Consider the following 27,730-nt stretch of genomic DNA (forward strand, 5'->3'; position numbering starts at 1 on the left):
AAATCTACAGGGTAGTAAAATCTATCGACCTGGACTAACACATCCTCAATTATCCCTCTTGGTACATGAATAGAGCGATCAGCAAGTTGTAGTGTGGTCAGGGTGGGTTTTATCTCACCCAAATCTAACTGTTTGTATACCGAGTAGGGAATCAGATTTACGCTCGCTCCTAAGTCAAGAAGTGCGTGATCAATTCGATGGTTCCCGATTACACATGATATGGTTGGGCTACCAGGATCCTTGAATTTTTGCGGCACGTCTTGCTTCAGGATGGCACTCACTTTCTCAGTCAAGAAGATTTTCTTTTGAATAATTTGTCGTCTTTTGGTCGTGCATAAGTCTTTCAAAAATTTGGCATATGAAGGAATCTGTTTCACGACATCAAGTAGAGGAATATTAACTTTCACTTGTTTCAACACCTCCAGAATATCCTGAGAGTTAGAAAGACGTTTTGGTGCAACCAACCGTTGGGGGAATGGAGCAACTGGCTTCTCTAGAAGTTCCGGTTCTAATTTTTGTGGGGCGTCACTGGATCCATCATTGTTGTCCTCTTCTGGTTCTTGAGGCTTTTCGGGCCTAACCGGAAGAGTTTTATCAATGATCTTTCACTCCTAAGAGTGGTGATGGATTTAGCATGCCCCATCTGATTTGAAGAGCTGGGGTCATTAATCTCGTACTGTGGTTTAGGATTGGGGAGAGGTTGTGCAGGAAGCATCCCCTTTTCTATAACCGTCATACGAGAATCTATCTTTTGCATAAAATCTGTAATTCCCCGCATTGCCTGAGCTAGCTCTTGTATGGAATTTTGAACCGGTTCCTCTTGAGGTTTCACTTGATTTAGATTTTGATTGAAGAAACCTGGAGGAGTAGCCGTTTGTCCATTCCTCCAACTAAAGTTTGGATGATTTTTCCAGCCAGGATTGTATGTATTGGAGTTAGGTCCAGTAAAAGGTCTTTGATAGTTGTTTACGGCATTAGCTTATTCATTCAACACTCCTCGAAAGGCGGGTATTGTAGGACAATTTTCAGTTGCATGAATGTTGCAATCACAAATGCCGCAAACAATTTCATTAACCTTATCCTTCTTTCCTTCCATGGCCTCAACTTTCCTTATGAGCGTAGTCACTTTACACTTGAGATCATCCTCTTCTTTCAAGAGATATAATCCACCTTTCTCCTTTAATTGAGTCGGCCTAGACGTGGTGTTCGCCATTGGGTAATAGTCCCATGATTGTGTTTTTTCAGCCAAACTGTCGAGGTAGTCCCATACCTCGTCGACATCTTTATTAATGAACTCTCCATTACACATTGTCTCGACCATTTGGCGCATGGAAGATGTCAGTCCATCATAGAAAAAATTTGTAATGCGCCACATTTCAAATCCGTGTTGTGGGCATGAACTGACCAAATCTTTGAATCTTTCCCAACATTGGAAGAATGTTTCATCTTCCTTTTGGGAAAAGTTCATGATTGCTTTTCTGAGGGTAATCGTTTTATGATGTGGGAAGAATTTTTTTATGAATTCCCTCTACATGTCGTTCCATGTGCCAATGGATCTAGGACGCAGTGAATGTAACCACGTCTTAGCTTTCTCTTTTAAGGAAAAAGGAAAGAGTTTCAGCCTAATTGTATCCTCAGATACATTAGGAAAACATAATGTCGTTATAATCTCTTCGAACTCTTTCAAATGTAAATATGGACTCTCTGATTCAAGTCCATGGAATTTAGGAAGGAGTTGGATAACCCCTGGCTTGATGTCCATTTGTCCTGTATTTTCAGAAAAAATCATGCATGAGGGCATACTCACTCCCGCCGGTTGTAGATAATCTCGTAAAGTACGAGGCGGGGGTGCCTGTTGCACCTCATTTTCATCTTGGGTATCCTCCACCCTGGGTGGAAGTAGAGGAGGTTGGTCTTCAGCCATAACTTCAGTTAACTCAGGGGATTTCGAGCGGTGTCTAGTCCTGCGATGGATAGTCAACCCCTCAACCAATCCTCCTTCAGTCAAGAGACGTCGAGTGTTGTCACGGGCCCACTTGGGCATGAAACACTCACGGCCTTCAATCAAATTTAAAGCCTAATCCTAAGAAAGGAAAAGAAAATCTAAAAAGAAGGAGAGAGAGAGTTGGAAAGAAATTACCAAATTGAAGCCCCTAAGTTAAGGACCTGCAAAAGAAAACAAACAAGTCAGTTCTTAAAGAGAGTGTCTAGAATTAGAAAACCTTTAAAAAGGAAGAAAGTCCTAAACTAGGAAGTAAATTAAAAAGAGATATGAAAAATAGAAAGTAGAGAGAAAGAACTTACTGAATTAGAAATTTCTATCTTAAAGGCCTACACAATAGGAAAGTTAGTTTCTAACAAAAATTCTATGAGTAGAAAATTAGGAAAACAATTAGATTCTAAAGGAGTTAGAATTAGAAAGTTACTAGAGAACAAGAATAGAAGGTTAATCTCTAAAAAGGGAAATAACTAACCCAGTTTCTAAAAACAAAAGAGGAAAGTTTCTAAAAATAAACTATTTCCTACAAATAGAGAAATACTAGAGTTAGAAAATTTCTAAGATTTAAACCTTAATTCTAAAAACAGAAAAGGTAGAGAAATTAGGAAGGAATTACTAATTTAAGAACTTATGTCAGGATCCTACAAAACAGGAAACCAGGTTAAGTTCTAAAAACAATAGAATAAAATAAAATAAAAACTTTTATCCTAAAGTGAGTAAAATCTTAATCCTAACCTAATTCTAAAACTAATTAATTTCAGAAAAACGTAGCCGTCAGTCCCCGGCAACGGCGCCAAAAACTTGTTCACTCCCCAAGTATAGGGTTGTGATGTAGTAATAAACTCGGTAAGACCGAGGTCGAATCCACAGGGACTGATACCTGTACGTTATCTGAAACCAAGTAGAACTAGAACTAGACTAAGATGTGATCTAAACCAAATAGAATTTAAGAAATAATTGTGGAATAATTATTTAAAACTTTAAGGAATTCAGAGGAAGGAAACTAGGGATTCAGAGGATCCACTTGTAGAGATCAGGGAGATCTTATGCCTGCTTTAAAAATCATGAAAATTAAACTGAACTTCTTCTGATATAATTTTAAAGAGATGAAAGGTATATGAATTAGAATGGATTCCATCACCACACCATGCCCAGGAGACAAAGTTAACAAAAGAATTAAACTAATTACCAACCAATCAACATGCCATGAAGGTTAGGAAAGGTATTATCATCCAACCATGCCCAGGAGACGATGGTGAACAACAGACGCCTCCTGACGTCATAAACATTAAAAGAGAAAAAGAAGTATTCAAAGCCATTGCAAACCCATTGTAATTTCAGTCACAACAGACCATTAAAGACTGAGAAAATATTCCTTTAATAATCAACTTAAAAATTAAAGTTAAGTTCAGAAATTTAAATTAAATGCATAGAATAGACTCTCCTATCTCGCTACAGGCTTCACCTCTTAGCCCTAGCTAAGAGGTTTAGCCACACATGACTGGGCTAAACAAAGCAAGTGATAATAGAAAAAAAAGAAAGAAAAGAATAAGAAGGAATGGAAAAAAAATCAGCTTAAAAACTTCACGTCCTCCTTTCCAGTCTTCTCTGTTGCTTCTCTCAAACCCAACTATCTTCAGCAAAAAGCCAAGCTCCCTGGTTCCTTCACGTTTTCTCCCTTTTGTAGCTGCTGGAGGTGGATCGGAACTCAGACGTGGGCAGCTAGAGTCAGTGCGCAGTTACAACTACAGGAACCTCCTTGCACAGCAACCAGTAGAAACCGAATGGGGAACTGATCGCGTGATCCGCTCCGTTCAGTCTTCTTGGGGGTAATCGATTGCCCCATATGAAGGGTTTGGACAGCCAGGACCATTGGGCCGATCCTAGCCATGGTCATAGAACGGACATGAAACATCCGGTTTCCGCAGGTGCGAAGCCTTCTGCGTAACACATGCAACCGACCCACTTTATGTTGGATATGGGGTCCCTGATCGTTGCTGGATTGGAAATCCAGCCCGATCATTGTTTGTCTCAAAAATTAAGCTGGGAAGGGATGGTTTTGGCTGCCTCTTGATGCGGCCCACCCGATCTATCTCGCCGCCGTTCGACCGATATTTAAACAATCCAAACTGATCTCAAACTGTCTTTTGGAATTTTTCCACCTAGGTGATGGTTACAGGTCCCTTTGGAGTCCACTGGACGGTCCAGATCGGACCGATCACTTCAGAGGGTGGCCCACAACAATCCACCGCAGGCTCTGTTGCGAAACAGAGCCTGCGCGTTTGAACGCTGTGACGATCGGCGGGCCCCAGGAAGATGTTTTTTGGAAAATCCATACCGTCCATTGTATTTAGGACGAAAAATCATGCAGACAGGCCCAGACCGAGCTAATTTCAATGTGGTCCACAAGTTCTTCTACTCTGCCGTCCATCTTCCGTTTGGACGGTAATCTTCCTGTTATTACGTTCATGGGTCCAAAAGGACACCTAGGTGAGGCTTATAGGCACCCCCTGGACATAATGGAAGGTTTTGATCATCAGAATTCATGATGGGTGGGTCCCACAAGCTAAAAACAACAATCGGCGGTGAAGGCGCTGGAGCTTTGGAATTTCTTTAAGGAAATATCGGTCAGCGCACGCTGACCAATTTTTTGAGTTACGGCGCGCGTCCAGTCTTATACCACCCCGTATACACGCGTCACGTGATCGGGTTCCAAGGCGATGTATGTGTAAAATCTTATCCGTCCATCCGTTCACTCATCTCATTTTAACCGTGGAAACCAAATTTGAAACATATCCGGATAGCAGGTGGGCCCCAGATCAGTAAATTGTGGACTGATCTGTCCGTTGGGCCACTTCCAGAGGGATCCAATGGATGAAATTTTACGTGTACGGTTAATTCATGGTCCTCAGGCCACGTATGAAGTTTCGACTTGATCAAATGGTGGGAACCCTATGATCTTATACTCTGGACGTCTTTTAGGCCTGTTTAAAATGAGTGGCTGGACTTTCTCTGATCTCTGACGTGTAAATCCTCGATCGTGGTCCCATGGGGCCTCGTCCAATGTCTTGGTGATGCCTGAGCTTTAAATCCATGCTTTTAGCATCCTTTCCAGTCCGTGCTCGTGAATACGCCCTGCAATCACAAACATGATTAAATCAGGCCGTTAAACAATACTATGTTTATAAATCCTGGCAATAACTGGGGTCTGATATACAATATTCGACCCTCAACACGTAGCCTATAAACGTGCACCTCCTGGACTTCACATTCAGCTTGTTTTTGTGCTCTGCATCAATGTGAACATATGAAGTGCAACCGAACACTTTGAGATGTGCAAGGTTTACTTCTTTCCCAGACCATGTTTCTTCTGTTAGCCCACCATCCAATGGTGTTGAGGGACTTTTATTGATGAGATATGTGGCAGTATTCACAGCATCTTCCCAAAAGGTCTTGGGCAACCCTGCATGTAGCCTCATGCTCCTGGCGCGCTCAAGGATGGTCCTGTTAATGCGCTCAGCCACACCATTCTGTTGTGATGTCCCTGGAATCGTTTTCTGATGTTTGATTCCATTTGCTGCACAATACTCCTCAAATCTCTTATCACAGTACTCTCCCTCATTATCAGATCTGAGACATTTTACTGTTCTACCTGTCTCGTTTTCTACCATAACTTTCCACTTCCTAAATACGTCAAATACATCAGATTTGTGCTTTAAGAAATAGACCCACAATTTTCTACTAGCATCATCAATAAAGAAAATAAAATAACGTGAGCCACTAAGAGATGATACCTGTGCCGGTCCCTACACATCAGTGTGTACAAGCTCCAACAGATGCGTCTTTAGAGTGCGTCCTATCTTCTTGAAACTTACCCTCTTCTGCTTGTCATATACGCAGTCCTCGCAGAATTCCAAGTCAATAGACTTCAGCCCTGGTAGCTTTCCTTTTGACAATAGCACTTTCATCCATTTCTCACTCATATGTCCCAACCTCTGATGCCATAACTGCCCATTCACTCAAGTTGATGCGACTGAGAGTGAACAATACGATCCTAAAGTCACGTATAAAGTACCTTCCTTTTTCCCTCGAAATATCACCAAGGCACCTTTTGTGATCTTCCAGGAATCACTAGTGAATGTCGTCATATAACCGGTATCGACCAATTACCCCACTGAGATCAAGTTATGTTTCAAACTCGGTACATGTTTGACATCCTTCAATTTCAAAACTATTCCGTCTTTCTAATTGACATGAACGTCTCCCTTTCCAACAATACTGCACGGCTCATCATCACCCAGGTAAACTCTCCCAAAGTCACCTGACACATAATCATGCAGAACTTCCTTACATAAAGTGGCATGAAACGAAGCACCTAAGTCTATAACCCAAGACTCATTCCTTACATCAAGAGACAAGATTAAGACCTCTGTGTCACTCTCCTCAGATAGATTCATTGAATCCTTCCCACCTTGAGAGCTTCCTTCTTGTTTCTTGAGCGTCCTGTAATCACGTTTCATATGCCCCTTCTTGCCGCAATGCTAACACCCGTCTTTGTCTTTAGGTCCCTTGGACTTCTTCCTCGACTTGGAATGTCCGTGTTTATTGTCTCCTTTGTTCAACGATCTTCCTCTTCCTTCAACATTTAGAGCATTCCCTGAATCCCCTGAAACTCCTGATGCCTTTCTTATAGATTTTTAGCTGAGAATTAGACTGGCCACATCATCAAATTTTAACTTTGTTGACCCTGAAGAATTGCTCACAGCAATCACTAAACCATCCCATCTGTCTAGTAAACTGGATAAGATCAATAACGCCCTTACCTCATCCTCAAAAATAATGACAATGGATTCCAACTAGCTCGTGATTATATTGAACTCGTTTAGATGTTCAGCCACGCTCCCACCATCTGACATCTTCATGTTGAATAACTATTTCATAAGATGAACCTTGTTGGATGCTGAGGGTTTTTCATACATGGTGGTTAGGGCTTCCATTAATTCTTTTGTCATTTTTACCTTGGATATATTGAAGGCGACGCTCTTAGACAAAGAGAGTCGGATCGTTCCTAAAACCTTCATATCCAGTAAAAACTATTCATCATCTGTCATCTTTTCTGGTTTCTTCTCTTTTCCTCCTAGAGGAATATAGAGGTCCTTCTGATACAGATAATCTTCCATCTGCATCTTCCAGAAGGCAAAGTTTGAACCATCAAACTTCTCAATTCTAGTTTTTCCTTCTTCCGTCATCGCTCCCAATAGAACTAAACCAATAGCTTTGATACCAGTTGTTGCACAGCACGCCAACAACGCAGTGAGCCTAGATCCAATCTCAGGCCTCACCCACAAACGATAAACGGGAAGAAATATAAACTAGAAATAGATCAAAGCATTCAAAACAAACCACAAGACAAGATATACGTGAAAAAATTCCAAACTAGGGTAAAAAACCATGGATGCAAACTTCCACTATGAAGAACGAAGATTACAAAGCAATATACTAACCTCTCCCTTGGAAGCACATAGAAAACCCTTTGCCCACACCTTAGAATAATTTTTCCTTGCTTTTTTTCTCTATATGAAAAACCCTAGGAACCCCTGTTTATAGTTTAGGAAACTCCCCTTTCCGCATCCCAGTTTCGAAAGGACTTGCAATACGAAATCCGCGCAAAATCGCGGAACGAATCTACGTAACCTCGACTGGTTGTGCAGCCTGCACGACCGGTCGAGAGGACCCCACGACCGGTCGTGAATGGGCTATGACCGGTCGAACACCTCGAGATCAAAAAACAGTGCTCGCTGGACTTTGAGTCGAGCCGGTCCACGACCGGTCGAGCCGGACCCTACGACCGGTCGAGCATGGCTCACGACCGGTCGAGGATGGTCCCAGATGTGGCTCCACATCTTAACAGTGCTGATGTTACCTTTTACCATCCAAAGATGGCCAGTGATAGTCTAACGGTGTCTTGAAATTTGATTTCCGAGCGTCTATTTTGAAGTAACTGTTAAGAACTCATGCGCCATTTTTGGATGATGTGACTTGTGTGATATTTTCCCATACTTAATCAATTTATTAATCTTCTTGTTTGAACTTGGTTGCAGTTTGGCCGCCCTTTGCTGTTGCTATCTCTTGGATATGCTTGCTTCTGAGGTGGGAGTAACTAATGTATCTTTTCTTTTATTTGCACATAAATGGTGAGCCTGTGGCATGACTTGTCATGAAAGTGTATTATTGTTTCTACATTTGGTTGAAACATTCAAAAAAAAAAAAAAAAAAAAAAAAAAAAAAAAACACTAAGATATGATGGTTTTTAATGGTTATGAAACCTTGTTCAACATACATATAGTTGTGATTTTTTTATTTTTTATTTTTTATTTTTGTTTTGATAATGCCATTTCTTTGATGGGTTTGGTAAGTTTTCATTTAGAAATGCTATGCCAGTCGTTGTTGGGAAAAATAGAATATGTGGTATGCTGTGCACATGGAAGATGTAGGCAATATCCAGACATGTGCAATGAATCATCTCTTTCAGCCTACTGCATGAGCTGCATGAATATGCCATCTTAGGATCTCCTTACTTGGTTGTAGTGTCTAGGTTTGTCTCACTATAGCTGTGGATTTTCATTTACAACCAAGGTTGAAAATGCAAACCGATATCCACACCCAGCCTCATTGATGGATATGCCCCATCTTTGCTTGTGGTAATACACAAACATGACTTTTTAAGTATTGAATTTCTAAGAAAATGTGGAAAGGTTGCATCTTGCCAAAAAGGATGGGGATGTAAATAGTGGCTTTTTGAAAGCCCTCTACAGTGGTTGCAATTCAAGAAAGGGTGTATTTTTTGGGAACATGAGTAGAAGACTTGAGGATGCTTGTATATAATTTATATATTGCTTACTTTCAGTGACTAATGCATAGATTACTTCTATAATTTAGCCATTACATGTCATTTTTTGTTATTATATGTTTTTCTTTGATTGGCAAGACTTCTTGAATGCCTCTCTTCATGCATTGCACTTCCACTGGGATGTATCAGTGAATTCTTGATAATACTTACCTATTAGAAATAACATTCAATAACTTTGCAAAACTCGGGAACACATAGTAACAGCCTTACAGTCTTTGGAGCTGAATAGATTTAAACATTCACTATAACCCCCTTTTTAGTTTCTTTGCTTTTGTTGTTGTTGTTTTTTTTTTTTTTCTGGTTTTTTATTTTTTGCCTCATGTTTCCAGTAAGCTTATATTGATTAATGCCTGTGATTCTGCAGGGGGGAGCGTGAGGCGTACCACGGAAAAAAAAAATGTTACTTTCTTGCCAATGAATACTCTACTTTCTCGTTTGTACTTTTGACTGATATGTAATATTTTTTCCTTATGCATATGTATTTGTGTTCTGATGTACCACACATGGATACATGTCGCATGTGGTTTCTAGATCCACTTGTGGTGGGGCATATGGGTGACACGTGTATAAACCGGATTACCCTAGTATTGTGGCACTATATTTTTTAAAATTTTGAATCAATGTAATTCTGCCGTTGATAGCAGTCAATTTCTACTTTTGTCTCATACAAAAGTGAAATCTATTACAGGGAATGGTGGGATTTCTTTGGGTCATCAACTCCATCAAAGGGGTTTAACACAAAGCCCTACAATTTCAACTAATTAGCATGCATCATGTTGGATCGAATTGCATGCTAGATGCCCATCAATTGAGTCAATCTCCATTCAAGACTGTGTTCGAATCTCGCCAGCTTCTCTGCTTTATCTAATCCGCGCTTGCAAGCACCTGAAACTGACTGCAAGCCCTGTCATGAATGGCGAGCTCCAGAACAGGGCCAGCAGGCCATGTCATGCAATCTAGGATCCCATCAACAGACCTTTACTGGCGGTCATAAAAGTGCTAGTAAAAGCGTAAAAACTACCAGTAAATCAAACATTTAATGGCGGCAAGCAAAAGTGCCAGTAAAGGCTGATTGCAGCCGGTAAAGCCTTTACTGACGCCGCCTTCACTGGCGGATGCCTAAACACCACTGACCCCTTTAGCAGCGGTTTTGTGGGTCTTTACCGGCGGTTTTGACCGCCGGGAAAGACCACTTTTGTTTTAGCGGCTGAAATACATGATGTGAGGTTTGGGGTGTTATATTTTTTATAATAAAAAATAAATTTCAAAAATAAAAGTTATTTTTAGAAAGTAAATAAATATATTAATTATTTAAACTTTTCATAAATAGTGTGTATAGCCGGTCGATAAGAGAATGGGTTTTTGCTTATACAACTAGGGTTCAAATCTCCTTGAGGATGGTGCGAAGCACTGCCCGCGCATGCGTACGGCATAGACTGTAGGGATGCTTGAGCACTTTTTAGCGCTTTATTAGGTAGCATGTGCACATCGTCACAAGGAACAAAAAGAGCTTTAGCCTTTTTTACGCACGGTTCAAACTTTTTGAGCCATGGTACAATTAGAATTGAACTAGAGTTTACCCTAATGTTTTATTACTTTTTTTATGTTTTATTACCATGCCGATATAGTTTTTACAATTAGATAACTGTTTCTATCGGAATGGGTACAGAAATAACTGTCATAGGACAAAGAGTCATGTCCTTTTATGAAAGGCTATTGTTTGCTGTGAATGAGTATGAATTTCTTGAAGAGGCACATTAGCATTTCTTTAGGAAGAAATCCATAACCTTTCAATTGATATAAATTCTGGATATTATAATCCAGAAGTTAACACTCTTAATTCTTAAGATTATATCATCTTCTGTGCAATTACTCTCAATCTGACCTCTTACTAAGTTTTTTCTGAACGTCTTAAAGGCATATCGGTGTTAAAACTAGAAGTTTGTTCAACACTTAAATGTGCAAATTTTTGTGTTGAAATTTGGATTGAGAGTTCATTGTATCCTAAAGACAATTTATAGATTTCATTCGTTTGCACTTGCTAAAACTTTAGAAAAGGAGCAGCAAATCTGTCTTGAGAAATTGACTATTCAAGTCGAGCCTTGAACCCGATAGATCTAATCGTCTCGTTATCTTTTTCTTCTATCCTCCGTTGTGTACAAGAAACACTTAATTTTTCTAACATGGGGTTTGTAATGAATGAATGAGAGAGAGAGAGAGAGAGAGAGAGAAGAAATTTTCAAATAAAATATTTTTTGAATTAAAAGCTTAAGTACAATCAAGATTATGTAAGATCGAGGTATACATACATGAACATTGAATTTTCAAAATAAAAATAAAAATTGTTAAATATTTTTAATTCCATTGGTTATTATATGACTTTTTGGAATTAAAATAAATTTAAATTTATTTTGTGGAATTTGATTAACTGACTTTAAATTTTATGTTACAGAACGTGAACCGACTGAAAAATTCTACACTGTATTGTTGTTTACCTGAAATTACATAACGTCGTATAAATATTAGTTTTTTTTATTTTATTTTAAGAATCTCTATATTTGTTCCTAAATTTCAGCAAGGTATATTATTATATTTATTTTTATATTTTCATGAAATTTTTATGAAAACTATGATTATTGCATCCATGTGAAGAAGTTGGTTTATACTTATAATGTTGTTTTGAGGAAGCATGTTTACTATGGAAAGTTTTTATGAAGAGTTTATGAAAAGCGTGCAATAAAGAGTTCATGAAAGTTTATATGGAAAGTTATGCATGAAAAGTTACTTAAGAAAGTATACTTTGAAAAAACTTATTTATAGAAAGATTTTGTAAGTGGTTAAACTTATGATTCAATAGATATTTATGCACTAAAAACCTGATCATGGACTTTTGGAACATCGTTAAAGAATTTTCCTTTGCGTTGAAAATTATCCTGAAAAGTAAAATAGAAGGGTTTTAAGACACTTACGTTGAAATGACCTTAAACTCCAATTGAATCCTCTTTACTTACCTTAGCTCGGGTGTATTGTGAGAGTCCATCACTTACATAGGAACGGCAAGTGGTTTTTGTCCGATCGAGCTGATTGTGTTCCTTATTGTAAGTCCACATGGCTGAGCATGATAGGAACAACAGAAGGCCATAATTTAGACAAGTGTTGTATTGGTGAATGGATTATGGCTTACTAGTGATAAAAAGGCGCCGGTGTTATAGATGATTTGTACATGTGGGTGATGACACACCCCATGTACATTGCATCATGCATTATTAATTTTGACACCATGATTAATATCATATCATAATTCATTCTTGTGAACATTCATGTTTTCAAATAGCTTTAACGGTTCATTCTGATTTAAATACTAAATTCTTTATATATATATATATATATATATATATATATATATATATATATATATAGATATATATATATATATATATATATATATATATATATATATATATATATATATATAATATTTGTAGGCCTGCTTTATTTGAAGACCTATCATATTTGAAAATTATATATATTTTTTAAGTTGTTATATTTGTATAGTTGAAATTTTTGAAAGCTTATTTGGAATCATCTCATTTGGATATTATTTGACTTCATAAAACTAAGTCCAAAGTCCACGATATTGTTTGCATTCATTTCTGACATTGCACAATTCCAAAAAAATATTATATCTCACTCCGTGCATGTCGAATTAAGATGATCTTTGACTTGTTAAAAAGATAATTTGATGAGCTTTTAAATGATACATAAATCATTTTATTTAGACATCATTTAATCAATCTTTTTAAACTGGTCTTAAATCCAGCTCACAAATATTTTTTTTTAAGAAGAAAAGACTTTTTTAAAAGTGAAATTTATACAATGCTTTTTGTATCCCATTTTTTTTTCCTAAATTAGCTCAAAACTTTTTTTTTTTGAATGTGATAGTTCTCTCGGAGAGAGTAGTCGGAAAGCATGAAAGATTGCCGGAGAATGATAGAAAAGCACGAAAGATCAACGGAGTATAGAGGTAGAAGAAGAATTAATTGGAGACTAATAATAAAAGAAGGCCCATGTGTAGAAAAGAATATCTAAGGCGTAGAAAATAAAGTATTGAAGCCTTCATTGATACAAGTCTCAATGTAGGCATTTTCATCCAAAGAAAATTCAAAAAGTTGCTAGAAATGTAAAAATTAAATATTAAAAAAGATGCTATTTCAGTACTTTCTCATAACCTTAGTTGTACCTACGCACCCATACAATAATTGTCCACATTCATATGAAAAATGGTCTCAATATTATATTAATTAGTACTTTTAAAGTATAGGAGATTCTTAAAGTGACATTCATCTCTAGCTTTTAAAATAAGTTTATTCTACAAGGAAATCCACGCACCTGTGAATGCCACATAATTGAGAACACAATAATAACGGTTTGATTTCTCCCTTTAATTTTGGACCATTCATTATTTTACTTTTAACCATCCATTTACAAGCCTTAAATTGATGGTTAGGAATGATTGACCAGAGTGATATTATAAGATGGCACATTCCATCCAGTGGACCTATAATTTAGAAGGTACGAATAGTTGGGCGGGTATGGCGGGTATGCTAGCACGACCTATTGCCCCACCATGAAGGTTGGACACCTCAAAAATTAGGTGGATACATACCGTGACAAGTGTCACCCCATAAATTTGTAGGTTTTTCGCACCTAATAATTAGGTATGCCTAATTTTTTTAGGCATGGCATTACCATAGTGAATAATTGGTTGGTGTACACACAATTAGGTAGGCCGCTACGGTGTATAAGCAGGTGAATATGCAAGTGTTAAGTGATGAGAAAGGAATGGTTTGAATTGTGGAGAGAGAGAGAGAGAGAGAGAGAGAGAGAGAGAGAGAGAGATGAAACTTAACTCGATGTTCTACTGGATTCGGGTTGACTCAAAGACTCAACCTGACTCGACTCAATATTTAATAATTCTAAATTTAAAAAATCAAGATAATAAGTAGATATTTAACATAGTTAAAGTAATATAAAATACAAACTTTGTCCGGAAACCACTCAATGGTGTATTGATTAAGTTCGTATTTCCTGTAGCAGAGTTTTATGGGGTTCCATTTCCTTCCTCCCCATTTACATTTTAGTAATGTTACTGTAACTCATCGAGTGACTCAGTTGAAGTCAATGCAAGTCATGTGATTCAGGATCAAGTCAAGACCCAGGAGCGAGTGTCCTAGTGACTCAGGCTTGAAATCTCCCCAAGTCGAGTTGACTCAGCCGAGTTTTGAGTCGACATAGCAAGTTTTAAAACTGTGGTAGATCATATAGCATGCACAAGTTCCTTTCGCGGCCAGTCAACATTCACAAGTCCACATTCTCAGCCCAAAGTTATACACTACAGCAAACTGATAAAAGGGTGCATTTACAAACGAAAAGAGAATTACAAACAACATAAATAAAATAAAACAGAATCCATGAAAACAAATCCATAGACAGTTTTGATTTCTACAGAAAGACCCACTTATAATAATGAACGAAATAACACAACACAAAATGAGTCAAACATCCAAAAATAAACAAATCAAGCAGCAAGTTCCACCTTGTAAAATTAAAGATAAGGAAGAAACTGCTGTCCTCAAATGCTTATTTACAATCCAAACAGCAGAAGAAAGTGCGCTGATAGAGGAGATATGCTTTTGCCATGCCCCATCACCGACTCTAAAGGCGTGTGGTACATCTGCCCCGTGCATCATTTGGACCTGAGTGATGACCCAACACATTCAGGATGGCCCACTGATCAGTCACACTGCACATACTACGTGGACGTTTGACAATACTTCAAAATATCCATTGTTTTTCATGTGTGGTCCACCCGATGAGCTGACCAGCCTGAGTTTTAGGCCATCCATACGCTGGGGGCCATCTAATGCACGGCGAGGATGTCCCACACCCCATGTGGAGAGTCGCGTGTAGGCTTCGCAAAACTCTGGACAGGCTGCTACGAGTCTGTTAGTCAAAAAATCTTTAAAGGTCAGCCACCTGCACCAGTGCTGGATCAGTTCAAGCAACACTGCAGGTGCATATCTGAAGAAACCATGAAATTGGTGTTGCATGTGAAAGACACAGATTCCAAAAGCACCATCTCCTTCGTATCTGACGCTCCAATCTTCTGTATGTTTTTTCATTTGGACCCTACTGGAATCATCTTGATGGCAGCAGCGATCGGCATTCCAAGGAATCCAACGAAAATGCTAAAAAACCACTGTGAGAAAGTGAGGGGAGTTGTATTTGCAAAACTGCCAAGGAATTCGATGATTATGACTTGGAAGACAACAGTGCTACTGAGGACGCCAACAAACACATAGTTCTTCAGTATGCCTTTGAATACATCTATTTTTTCCATCTCTCGAGAGCTTATCTCATTGAAAACCTGCACAAAGAATAACCGCATGATCAGCCCAGTCGCATGTTTCACCTCCAAACATATGTGAATTAAAGGAGATTTCTTCGATCATTCCTAAGAAAAAATTAATGACTTCTGTTAATTTACAGCCCATCTGGATGGTGGATATGGGCCTAGCCCTTCTTTTATCTCTTAATTAAAATCCAACTAGGGTTTTAGATTGATTCATTATTTGTGTTTGATTAGAATTCCCATTTAGGTTACAGGTGGAATTTTTTCTTTTGTTACTGAGGGTATTTAAGTCTTTTAAACACAATACAAATAGATAATGGAGGTATCGCAGATTAGTTGGTAAACTCATCTATTTAACCACACTCGGCCATATACTTCTTACTTTTTGAGTGTGATGAGTCAATTTATGAGCTCTCCAAGGGTACCGCATAAGCTCTCCAAGGGTACTGCATAAGGATATCGTCATTAGAATTCTATGATACCTTAAAAGCACACAAGGTGAAGGAATTCTTTACAGATGAAACAATCATCTTCAGATCTTAGGATACTCTAATACAGACTGGGCCGGCTCTTTGGAAGACAGGCGATCTACTACTGGATACTATAAGTTTGTGGGAGGAAGTCTCATCACATGGAAGAGTAAGAAGCAGTGTTATGGTCCAATCAAGTGCTGAAGCAAAATATAGAGCAATGGTTCATGCTACCTGTGAGTTGTTGTGGATCAAGAAACTGCTACAAGAAATAAGTTTTCTGGTGAATCTACCGATATGATTGTTCTGCGATAATCAAGTTGCATTCCATATTGCAAATGATCCAGTCTATCAGGAAAGAACTAACATATTGAGACAGATTGTCACTTCATACATGAGAAAATCTCCAGTGGTAAGATCCCTACAAGGGGAAGTGTTAACATACGGCCCACCTAGATGGTGGATATGGGCCTCTCTCTCTCTCTCGTCCCAGTCCTACAGTTTGGTGGGTCCCGAATTGTGAAGAGGCAATATATGTAAGAGTTCCCATGAGCCATGAATTCATCAAGTCATGTTTTATTGATTGGGATGGGCATGTTGGGCCAGGAAAATTTTAAAAAAATCATATTCCTCGGCGGTTTCAGAGTGTGACTCTCCCCGACTCAACTATTTCTGTCCATTTGGTGACTAACTTCATCGTAGACCAAGACCATTCAATCGTTTGGAGACATGGATTTAAATAGCAGTTACAGAGCGACTCACCCTGATTAATCCATTTCAGTCTGGTGACTAGTTTCATTGCAGACCAAAATCGGTACAAATCCAACGAAAGCAAGTTGGACTGGACAAAAACTTAAACCAATATTGAATACGAAAAAGCGTTAAGGAAACAAAATTACCTGGCAAAAGACAAACGAGTTAAAAATCAGAGTGTTCAGTATAAGATCTGAATCGGGGCCGTAAAGCCCAAACACTCCTTTTCCTTTTGCCTGGAGATACCATATGACAACAAACTGATAAAACGATTGTCCAAGGATATTTCTCCACATCACATTGCTGATAAAATTCCCTTTCCTTCCGACAGGAGTTCTCTTCATCAAGTCATCCTGGGGAGGTTCTGTCGCCAATGCAAGTGCACCTAATGTATCCATAATCATGTTGACCCAGAGAAGCTGAACCGCCGTCAGTGGGGCACTTCCTAAAAAATGCAAGCCAGGATAAGGTTTGTAAGAGGAAAAAAAAAAAACATTATAACAAATGAAAACGATATAAGGATTCAGGAAATATTCAATGGTACGATCAGGCATTTTTCAGCATGACAAATGGTGCTTGCTCCATTGGATGATCCTAACCGTCCGTTTAGCGCCCCCCCTCCCCCCCCCCCCCCCCCCCTGGGTGTACATCGAGTCGAACCGAGTCGAGCTGGCCTCAGCTCGACTCGGCTCGAACACTGGCTAACCTCAGCTCGAACTCGGCTCGGCTCGGTTCGGTCAGCAGCTCGGGCCGAGTTTGCCATTGAGGCATTTCCACAAACACCTGAACTGCAACTTCAAAATCTCCCTGTTTTATAAACAAAGACAATGGTTTTCATGCCAGGTAATCATCATGCTATGGTCCACCTCTTCCACGGAATGGATATTCAATAGATGTCACCCACTGGCAGAATGATATGGCTGCACGTACAACCAACCAGTGTATGTGATCATCTCTCCTCTTGGGAAATTCCATTTGCACACCCACTTACTGATGACCCTTTCTTTCTGCTTTTTGGTAATGCAATAGTACAAAGTAGAAAGCATGGGTGCCACTATCAATCAAAGTGGGTGCAGAAACCAATTCCTTTTGATGTAAATACCTTCCTTGCCACTAGCAAAACCTTCCTTGTCACCAGCCACATTTCGTTGAGTCATTTTATCAAACAGTTGGTGAGCAATATCAATGGCAAAGTAACCGAGTCACCAAACTGGTTCGATCCGAGTTCGATTCGAGCTGGGGCCTGCTCGAACTCGGCTCGAACTTGGCTTCAAACCAAGTCAAATCAAGCTTTTTCGAATCAAGTCGAGCGAGCTAACCGAGCTAGCTCGGTTCGTGTACACCCCTAGTTGTAATTGTCCACTTTTGTCAGGCAGCTAGGATGATAATCTAGTAGGGAATGTAGCATGGCCATCCCATGATGGGGTCCACTGCAGAGAAGCTAGCCCCACCTGTACGGTGCATCATAAAATATCCCGCACAACCAATATTGTTATACCATGAAAAAACTATGTACAAGGATTTACCAGTCAGACATGCTGAGGAGAAATTAACGATTAAGGCAACCACATTAACAGTCAGCTGAAACTGCACAAACTTTTGAATGTTGATATATACAGAACGTCCCCATTTGGCAACGGTTACGATCGTTGAGAAATTATCATCCAATATTATCACATCAGCACACTCTTTCGCCACCTGAATAAGCAATGCAGAGGCAATCAAATTACTTTTAATGAGGCAATATGAGGTAGATAGCCTCTTTCCTTCATGTCTCAGTAGACAGTACTAGATACATTACTGACAAAAACAGAGTACCATAAACACCTTAATATATTGAACTATCAAAGAAATGTGGAGATCTATCAAGTCATCAGCAGCTGTCAACGGAACAGTACGCAGCTGGACATGAATAGCAATGCAAAGATATATCTAGAGCTGCATGTTCATGGACCGACATGTTTCCAGCCGCTTGAGGGAATAGTTTCTAAATCCCTTTTTGGGAACCATAGGCTTCAAAGAACCACACAATTGATTTGTTTCAGATCCCACGGCACACATGTAAAGTTCCAGGCCTTTCATCTGGTGTGCCCAACCCTCCATGTGCCATGGCCCAAAAGTCAGGTGCATTCACACATCAGGTGGGCTTCACATGTATGAGAAAAAAAAAATGGACAGTTAAAGAACCTGACTACTTGTCCTTGTTCAACAGATACACGCATGTGGTCTCCTTTGACCAGGCAGGCCTCATTTTCTGGACAGCGCACATACCAATGAGTTATCCCTACGAGAATTGGATTGAATGGCAACCCTCACGAGTTACCACAGAACCCTTGCATGTCACCAGTAGGACTGTAAACAGGCTGGATATGGGGCAGACATTGCAATATCAGTATCCAATATCTGACTTGGACACCGGATAGAGAATATAGATTCAGTAATTATCCAAAGAAGTCGGATACAAGTCGGATATTATCCAAAGAAGATGGATATATATCAGTTAGTTAGGTAATTGGATATCCAACTAATATGTAATTAATAAACTAAAATATGTTAAATACCTAATAAATTAATTTAAAAATAGAAAAAAAAAATGTTTTCACCATAGATAAATAACTACTGAACTAGTAAAACATAGCAATTAATATAATATAATTAGCTAATATCATGCTATCAATCCTAAGGGCGTGTTTGGGGCATGGCATTGGGAAGGATTAGATGGGATGGGATTCAAAAAACATAATTATTACCCATGGCAGGGATTGTCCCCTATTACCATGGGATAAGCTTAATTCCGTGCTTTGTTTGTAAAACGGAGGTACATTGAATAGATATACCCACCATCATTTGAAACCATTGAGAATAACACACATGCGTCCGTTCATTTGTTTTGTAACCTCATTTTATGGCATGGGCTTAAAAATGAGGCAGATCAAAAACTTATGTGGCCCCAAAGAAGTTTTCAACGGTAAGTATTCAATCCCCGTTGCTTTCTATGGTGGGGTCCACTTGAGCTTTAGATCTGCCTGATTTTTTGGCCCATGCTCTAAAATGATCTCGAAAAATGGGTGGACAGTGTGGATATAGCCCACACATCATGGTGGGACCTACACAACTTGCTAATATTGAGTGAAATTGGCACGGAACCCAATGCAATTCCATCTGATCTAATTACAAGCTTTTCCATTCTTCCCAAACATGGAGTGGAATTGGAACAGGACCAGATGCAATTCCATCCCACCTAAGCCCATCTAATACCATGCGCCAAACACGCCCTAAGCATTTAACCAAAAACTTACAGACTTTGACAAAAGATAAAGTCAATCAACTGCAACGGTCACAACATCAACCTCATCATTCATGCCAATGTCACAACACCATAGAATTTATTATATCATTAGTATTTAATAATTTAGTTAAAGATACTAGTTGGTTAAATTATGAAAATTCCCTTGGGTAATCGAGTTAGCAGACATGGACATGGTAATATCTGTATCCAACTCACTTAGAAGTCGGGTAATCAGATAATTGGGTAAATTCTTTTGAGTTGTGTAAAAATCCCATATCTATCCAATTTTCTCGGGTCAGATATGTTGGGTAATCAGGTAGTTGGATATTCATTGCAGCCCTAGTCACCAAGCTCATTTCATTTCAGGGACACGGGTCTCCTTCATCGAGGCACTAAGGCTTGATTTGTGCCATTCATAGTTAACTGCTCGTTTTCCAGATGAAATAAGATTTCTCATATGTAATTCTATGGACCAGATTTGGGACTCATTGGCATCAATTCTCCATTTTTTTTAAATGAGATTCGTACCTCTGTTCCTGCTATACCCATTGCAAGTCCAATATCTGCCTCATGAAGCGCAGGAGCGTCATTTGTGCCATCACCGGTCACAGCAACAACTTCATTAAACATGGTGCGCAGGTGCTTTACCAAGGTATGCTTATCCAACGGTGAAGATCTAGCCATCACCTGGTACCGAAGAAAAAATTAATATTACCCTTTTACCAATATATCAATAGCAAGAAAACAATACAAAAATCGAATCATTTGTATGGAACCTGAATTTTCGGAATTAGCTCATTCATCTGTTCTAGTGTCTTCTCTCTAAATTCTGGACCCTCGATAGCAATACCCTCATCAGTCAGAATACCGCATTCCCTGGCAATCGCCTTTGCTGTGTTAATGTTGTCTCCTGTAACCATCCGTACTGTGATCCCAGCTGCCTTACATATTGCCACTGACTCCTTGACGCCAGGGCGGACAGGATCTTTAATACCCACAATCCCAATGCAAGTATATCCATGGCCTGGAATTGGTTTTTCGGCCACAAAATCTGTTCCTATTTCCATGTAACCAAGGCACAGCGTCCGAAGAGCTTCACTTGCAAACCGTTCAATTGTATCTTTCAGATGACCGAGAGATGCTTCATCGAGGGGAACGACCTGGCCCGTTCGGTCTATAACCTTGTCACAAGCGGCCAGAACTATTTCCGATGCGCCTTTGCAATGGGCACGGAATCCTCCTCCTGGAAGCTGCAGCACCACCGCCATTCTCTTCCTTTCTGAATTGAAAGGCTCGATTTTCACAATCTTGGGTTCTTGGCGTTCCGCCTGAAAATCTCCTCCAAGTGACAGAGCAAACTCCAACAAAGCAGCCTCCGTCGGTGTTCCTAAAATTTCACGCTTTCTATCTTTATTAATCACGACTTCACCACCCGTATTATTAAATATCGACTGCAGAAGAGTTTTCATTGCGAAATCTGGAATTTCAGAGAACATACTACGGGCATCCTTGGAATCGCTTGCTTCTTTGATAATCCCACAAATGCATGCCTTCACAACAGTCATACGATTGGTAGTCAGTGTTCCCGTCTTGTCGCTGCAAATGTTCGTTGCCGAGCCCATGGTCTCACAAGCCGCAAGATGGCGGACGAGTGCCTTATCGTTCATCATCTTCTTCATGGCGAAAGCAAGGCTCAAGGTCACCGCTAAAGGCAGGCCCTCAGGAACTGCGACAACAACTATCGTAACAGCAACAGCAAAATATTCCAACATCTGTAATAAGTCATCTCCTGACCAGCTCCATTGTGTGCCCTCATAAATCTTACGGCTAAGAAGGCTTTGCACCATCACAGCGAATGTCACGATAGCAAAGAGCAGACCTATTTTCCCAATGATAGTTGCCACTCCATTTAGTTTGACCTGCAATGGTGTTTCGTCATCTCCACCTTCACTAAGGGTAGCCATCAATTTCCCCCATTGGGTTCTCATGCCAACAGTTGTCACCAGCATCTTACAAGACCCGTCCTGAACTTTAGTGCCAGATAAAAGAAATGGATTTTCGTCATTCACGACAACAGGATCACTCTCACCCGTTAAACTGGATTCATTGATCAATACTGAGAATCCAGAAACAAACAGTCCATCTGTTGGGACTTGGTCACCAATCGCAAGATGAACAATATCACCGGGAAGTAGATCATATATTGAGAGCTTCTGCCTATACCCATTCCTCGTAACCTGAATCGAGATCTTCTTTTTCTCCTTATCCAAATCCTTGAATTGTAAAGACTGTCGGTAATCGCTCGTTGCAGTGACGAATACAACCAACAGTATGCTTGCAACAATACCAAGACCATCATGAGCACCTTTAGGCCACCCTTCCATGGCGATTCCAACAATCAGAGATACAAACGCACACATGCCAAGGATGATGAGAGTCATGTCTTGAAGCGCTTCCCATACGAACACCCAGAAACACTTCACCTGGCTTTCAGCAAATTTATTTTTTCCATAAATTACTTCCCTAGGCTTCAGTTGATCCTCAGTTGAAGTAATTCCGATAGTAGTAGATGTAGAAAGCTTGTTCGCGACACCCTCTACGCCCCCATGCACTTTCAGCCTCTTTAGATCATGGCCCTCAACAATGGATCCCAACTCATCCGCGCAAATCTGAAAACCGGCTGCTTTGACTTCCTCCGGTACAGTGTAATCACTCGGTGTAATTCCTGCACAAAGTATGTGAATGATATGAGCTTCACCAAGAAGATTATCCGGTATAAAATCCGACCAATCCAATGTCAGGAAGGCCACACATGTACAATTGAATTTAGATTGTTGGCAAGTTTTTCAAATTGTCCATTGTTGTTGTACATGGGTGGGCTGCCTGATGAGGGAAAACGGCCTGATCTTTGCGCCAGATACTCTGCACTCAAGGTCCACCTTATTCACGGCCATATATCCCATTCATTTGCCATGTTGGCACATCTGTTGCATGTAATAAATACTAAGAATATACATAATGAATTTATTACTATAATTATTAATGCAGTAACACATGAATGTAGCAAAGTTGGAAAAAATGCAGATTTAAATAATGTATCATAAAAATGTTTTAGCCGTTCAGTACCAAGCTAAATAAACAAAAAGTGTCCATATCTTTATAAAGAAACTGTAGAATAAATCTTTTAAATGTTTGTGTTAGAGTCAACAAAGTGAATTGACTCAAAATTCAACCGAGTCAAGTTGGCTTGGCCAATTTCAGGTCAATTTGAGAAGTTGTAGAACTATGAAAACAAAATTTTCCTTAATAAAACTTTTATTATTGGCACTCTTGAGTATGGTTGAAGGCACAAGAACCGTACCATGAATAAAGTTAAGTGCAGCTTTTGAAACCAAAACAGCAACTCTCAACTTCTCCTGCAAGACAAGATACAAGAACATCAGCCACATATGATTCAAATGTATTTACCTTACCTCTCTTTGATATTTGACCATGATTGTTCTCTAAAATCAAGCAAAACCACAAACAGATGTTACCATGAAATGGAACTCAGATTTGAAGCAGAAAAGATTGAAAATACCTCAACTGATGAGCTCTACCAGATTAATTAGGAATTCATGAGATCATTAAGTAATAAAGGTACGATAGCTATGAAAATGGTCATGTTCTATCACATCCTAAAACAAAACTTTATTCTACCAAAGTTCGAATTAAGCATATGAACATGCACCCATTGTTTGGAGTATCCCCAATATTATCGAAAAATCCCTAATCTTGTTTGTATCTCCAATTCGGTGATACAGATAACACCTAGAGCAATACCAATAACATTGGTAGTATAAAAAATTCTAGGTATTGGCGATATATTCCCAAGTATCGCCAATGCATCACCTAGCGATATTTCGATACTATCACCAATGCATCATTCTGTTTATTAAAAATATATATATATTTCAATTTTTTATGGGTGTATTGTTGTATGATGAAATACATGTTTGTATGTTTGTATATGTATACATGCATGGATGGATTGATGGATGGATGGATCACAGATGGATGGATGGAGCACGGATGGATGGATGAATTGTTGTTTGTTGGATGGTTAGATGGATGGATGGATGTCTATATGTGTGTGTGTGCATGCATGCATGGACCGCATGTGCATGTCCGTGCATCTTTGAAGACCCCACACTGAGAAGATACACATGGGCTACATATAGGAGCTTGATGGACACATCGGACCGTTGGATCGGATGGACACGATGATCGGACCATTGGATCATCATCATCGGACATCTTGATCATGGACCCCCATGGGCCACAAAATAGTTTAGTTGTTTAGATTGTTTGCATGCTTCGTTATTTTTTATATAACTTATATTTGTGTTGAGATTAGGGAGTTAGGAACAAATTTTAATTTATTAAGCATCATTATGTTAAGAATCTTATCTAAGAGCACCTTTTTGTAAAATGTCTTTTCTGATACTATAAAAGAGAAAGGGGAGGTGTGTGGAGCTTCAAAATTAAATACTTTTGGTTTCTCTTCTTCATGTGATTTAAAGAATATTCCATGCGATTTGGAGCTTAAGTGTAATGTGATTCCATTCCTCATTCAATGGGGGTGCGAAGCTTCCATCTATCATCTTCCTTCTCTCTTCCTTTCTATCCAAAAAGAGGTATTTTTTCAAAAACTTCATGTCTCTTCTTCCCTTCCTATCAAAAACATCTTAATTTTTCATCATCCAACTTCAACCCCAACCAAAATCAACCATTGAGGACCCCAAAACCTTAGCCAACAACCCACACATGTAACCACACAGCCACATGTGCGAGCCCTAAGCTGACCGTATGAACAACCAATCAATCCCTTGATTTCCCCTTTCTTCCCCCATCAAAACCCTTTAATTCCCCATCCCTAACTCTACCTATAAACCCTAACCCTGACCCCAAATTATCTAATTCCCTAATTTTCTTAAATTCTCAACACAAAATCTTTAATTTTTAATTGACCCAAAATCTCTAACTTCTCTTCATCCAAAACCTTAATTCCCCTCTACCAATACCTAAATCTATCAATCCCCTTAACTAATTCACCCAATTTAGCCTTAATTTCGTCTTTTTCCCAAATTCTATAAAACACTAATTCCTCCCCAATTCCCATGAACCCTAATTTTCTAAATTTCAAATTTTTCTCTTTCAAACTTCAATTATAAAACTTACAAGTCAATCCCTTGAGCGTGAAACGTGCTTATGCTAAATTGAAAGTTATATCCTTCTATCGAGCCTAGTTTTAATTGATTTATATAATTTCTTAACATGTGAGCATGTGATTTAGGTTAAATCAGATTTTATTTCTTATCGTTTACTCGTAGTGGGTTACCATCTTTTGTTAATTGAATTACCTTATAAAATCTTTCATAATTCCACGTTGCATGATGGCATTAAATCATGTGTCATGCATTGCTTATGCTACCATGATGGAGAAAAGAGAGGGGGAGAGTGTTTCTTTCAAGGTGAGAGTTTTCTCCAAGGATTTTTCTCGTGTATTGGCAAGATGAAGAGAAGGCTGTGATGGTTTTTCCAAAGGTTCGCTTGGATGCTTGAAGAAAAGAGGTGGGACGGTTTTCCTAGAGGTTCTATACTAACAGGATGAGAAAGGTGAGAGATGTTTACTGTATTTGAGCATGCCTCTCTTGTATCTTGAAATTTTCCTTATTTTGCTGGTAGAATGATATGCCAATGTCTCATTCTCTACTAATTTTCATGTATCCCCAAATCTATCATGATGTTTTTTTACATTATCCTTGCACAATTGCCTACACACAGCTGAAGCGCTTCCACGAGTGGGGAAGTGGATTGTCATGACGCATGACCTCAGTTGTGTTGACATCACCAAGTTTTGTGGGGCCCACCATGATGTAGGTGTTATATCCAAACCATCAATCCAATTGGCAAGATCATTTCAGGACATGAGCCAAAAAGAGGCAGAGCCAAAGCTCAAGTGGACCACACCACAGAAAACAGTGGCAATTGAATGCCCACCGTTGAAAACTTATCGGGGGCAACAGAAGTTTTGGATCAATCTGCTATTTGTTTTTTTTTTTTTTTTACTTTCATCCAGGTATGCGTGACCTTATGAACAGGTTGGATGGCAAATAAACATCATGGTGGGTCCTTGGAAGGTTTCAACGGAGGGAATCAGTCCCCACTGCTTTCTATGTTTGGTCCACTTGAGCTTTCGATCTACCTCATTTTTGGGCTCATACCATAAAATGATCTCACCAAATGTATGAATACAACATATACATCATGGTGGGCCCCACAGAACTCGGTGGCATCAACACACCACCGCACACGAGACAGTCCGCTTCCTCTCAGCTCGTTTTCTGGATTGATGATACTGAGCCCCCGGGTCCCACCACTACATACAGCCAGCAATATCAATGTAGCAGGACCTTGTAATTCCTCTGTAACAAACACCCAATTCAGAAAAACAAAAAATGCTGATTATAATTAAGTACCCAATAAATCCCCAATCTCCTCTTTCAATCCAGAAACTATCCGAATCAAAATCCAACAAACCATATAAGAAGCATAACAAATCTTATATAAATGCCAAACAACCCCAAAACTCAATCCGATTTCGTCGAACATAAAACCCACCCAAAACCCAAAATAAATAAATAAATATTTTTATTTTTTTTAAAAAAAAGGAGGAAAAAACAGACCTGATTCGTCCGCCGCATAGCCTGCGCCTCCATCCGCTTCGACAGATTGGCGGTGAAACGGAACCGCCTCTTCGGGTTCTTGACAACCCCACAGAGTTTCCGCCATCGCTGCAACGCTTCATCCGTCGGGTTCTTCGACGTCAGGTCGAAATTCTCATTGAGATAGCTCTCCATATTTTTTCAACTCTTCCTTCCACAACCATTCAATTACTCCCTCCAAAAGAAAAAACGCACAATACAGTCCCAGAACGCGTTCTCTCTTTTTAAAAACGAGAAGCGCGTTTTTTTTTATTCTTTTTCTTGGAACGTTCTTTTCGGTACAGGATGCCTTAACTGATTTGAATTGAAGATGGCTTTCGAAAAGCAATATGAAAATGCCTTGAGAGTGACAAGTGAAAAAATCCACGGATCCGAAATTTCGCGGAAGGTAGTATGTACTATTCTTCAGGAAACAGACCGAAAGCTAAGCGTCAAACAACCAAACAATCCATACCTGGTTAGAGACGGACGTTCCTGGAAAGGGCTCATTGGGGCCATCGTGATGTATATGTTTTATCCAAGCCGTCCATCTATTTTGGCAGATCATTTTAAGGGATGAACCAAGAAAGGAGTCCGATCGAAGGCTCAAGTGTACCACACCACCATAAGCAATAGGTATTGAACTCATATCGTTGAAAACTTCATAAGGTATATGATAATGTTTATTTGCTCATTAGTTTACATATGAAAATATATACATTGTGATGGGCCCCACAGAATCCTTTACGCACCCTCCATCTCTAGCTAGGTCCTGGTGGGGAGCGGATTAGGTGCGGCCGGCCTCACCTAATACGGTGACATCGTTATTGTGGGCCTACCTTATTTATGTCGTTTATCTGTTTTTTCGGACCTTTTGATTGCAGGAACTAAAATTGAATTAGATCTAAATCTCATGTGTAGCATATTATATAAGGAAACAGTGGTATTGAATTCATCACCACTGAAAGCTTCTTAGGCCGATCGTAATATTTTCTTAATGTTTATTTGCCATCCAATCTGTTGAAAAGGTCCCAAAAAACTTGATGAAGTGAAAAAATAAGTATCAGCTTAATCCAAAGCTTTTTTGGCCCACAAGAAGTTTTTAATGGTCAATCACCGCTGTTTCCTATGGTATGGTCCCCCTGAAACGT

General features: G+C 39.3%; 1 protein-coding gene and 1 non-coding gene across 3 annotated transcripts; one reads left to right on the forward strand and one right to left on the reverse strand.

Annotated features, from left to right (window-relative positions):
• Nucleotides 1–1,379: 1,379 nt before the first annotated feature.
• On the forward strand, nt 1,380–1,486 carry LOC131230156 (small nucleolar RNA R71). Its single transcript, XR_009163879.1, has one exon. It is a non-coding gene; the product is annotated as a small nucleolar RNA R71 (small nucleolar RNA).
• Nucleotides 1,487–14,302: 12,816 nt separating this feature from the next.
• On the reverse strand, nt 14,303–27,005 carry LOC131229731 (calcium-transporting ATPase 10, plasma membrane-type-like). Of its 2 annotated transcripts, XR_009163564.1 has the most exons (8): nt 26,562–27,005; nt 23,195–23,249; nt 20,610–22,558; nt 20,362–20,520; nt 18,071–18,242; nt 16,691–16,989; nt 14,892–15,336; nt 14,303–14,699 (listed from the first exon to the last, which is right to left on the reverse strand). XR_009163564.1 is itself a non-coding variant. In XM_058225729.1 (7 exons), exons 1-7 carry the CDS (start codon nt 26,733–26,735, stop codon nt 15,088–15,090), a joined length of 3,057 nt encoding a protein of 1,018 aa, XP_058081712.1. In that variant the 5' UTR covers nt 26,736–27,005; the 3' UTR covers nt 14,303–15,087. The 2 variants fall into 2 exon arrangements, 1 of the variants encoding a protein (XP_058081712.1); XM_058225729.1 differs by having other exon boundaries at nt 14,303–15,336.
• Nucleotides 27,006–27,730: the final 725 nt, after the last annotated feature.

The sequence above is a fragment of the Magnolia sinica genome, chromosome 16, assembly GCF_029962835.1.
Source record: "Magnolia sinica isolate HGM2019 chromosome 16, MsV1, whole genome shotgun sequence".
NCBI classification, from domain to species: domain Eukaryota; kingdom Viridiplantae; phylum Streptophyta; class Magnoliopsida; order Magnoliales; family Magnoliaceae; genus Magnolia; species Magnolia sinica.

Bases quoted from the DNA above. Each gene is read 5' to 3' on its own strand.
- LOC131229731 (XM_058225729.1), bottom strand. From the start codon at position 26,735: ATGGAGAGCTATCTCAATGAGAATTTCGACCTGACGTCGAAGAACCCG. The intron at 22,559-23,194 runs GTACGGTTCTTG...TACTTTGTGCAG, and splicing joins TGCACTTAACTTTATTCATG to GAATTACACCGAGTGATTAC. The intron at 18,243-20,361 runs GTACGAATCTCA...TTGCTTATTCAG, and splicing joins TGGGTATAGCAGGAACAGAG to GTGGCGAAAGAGTGTGCTGA.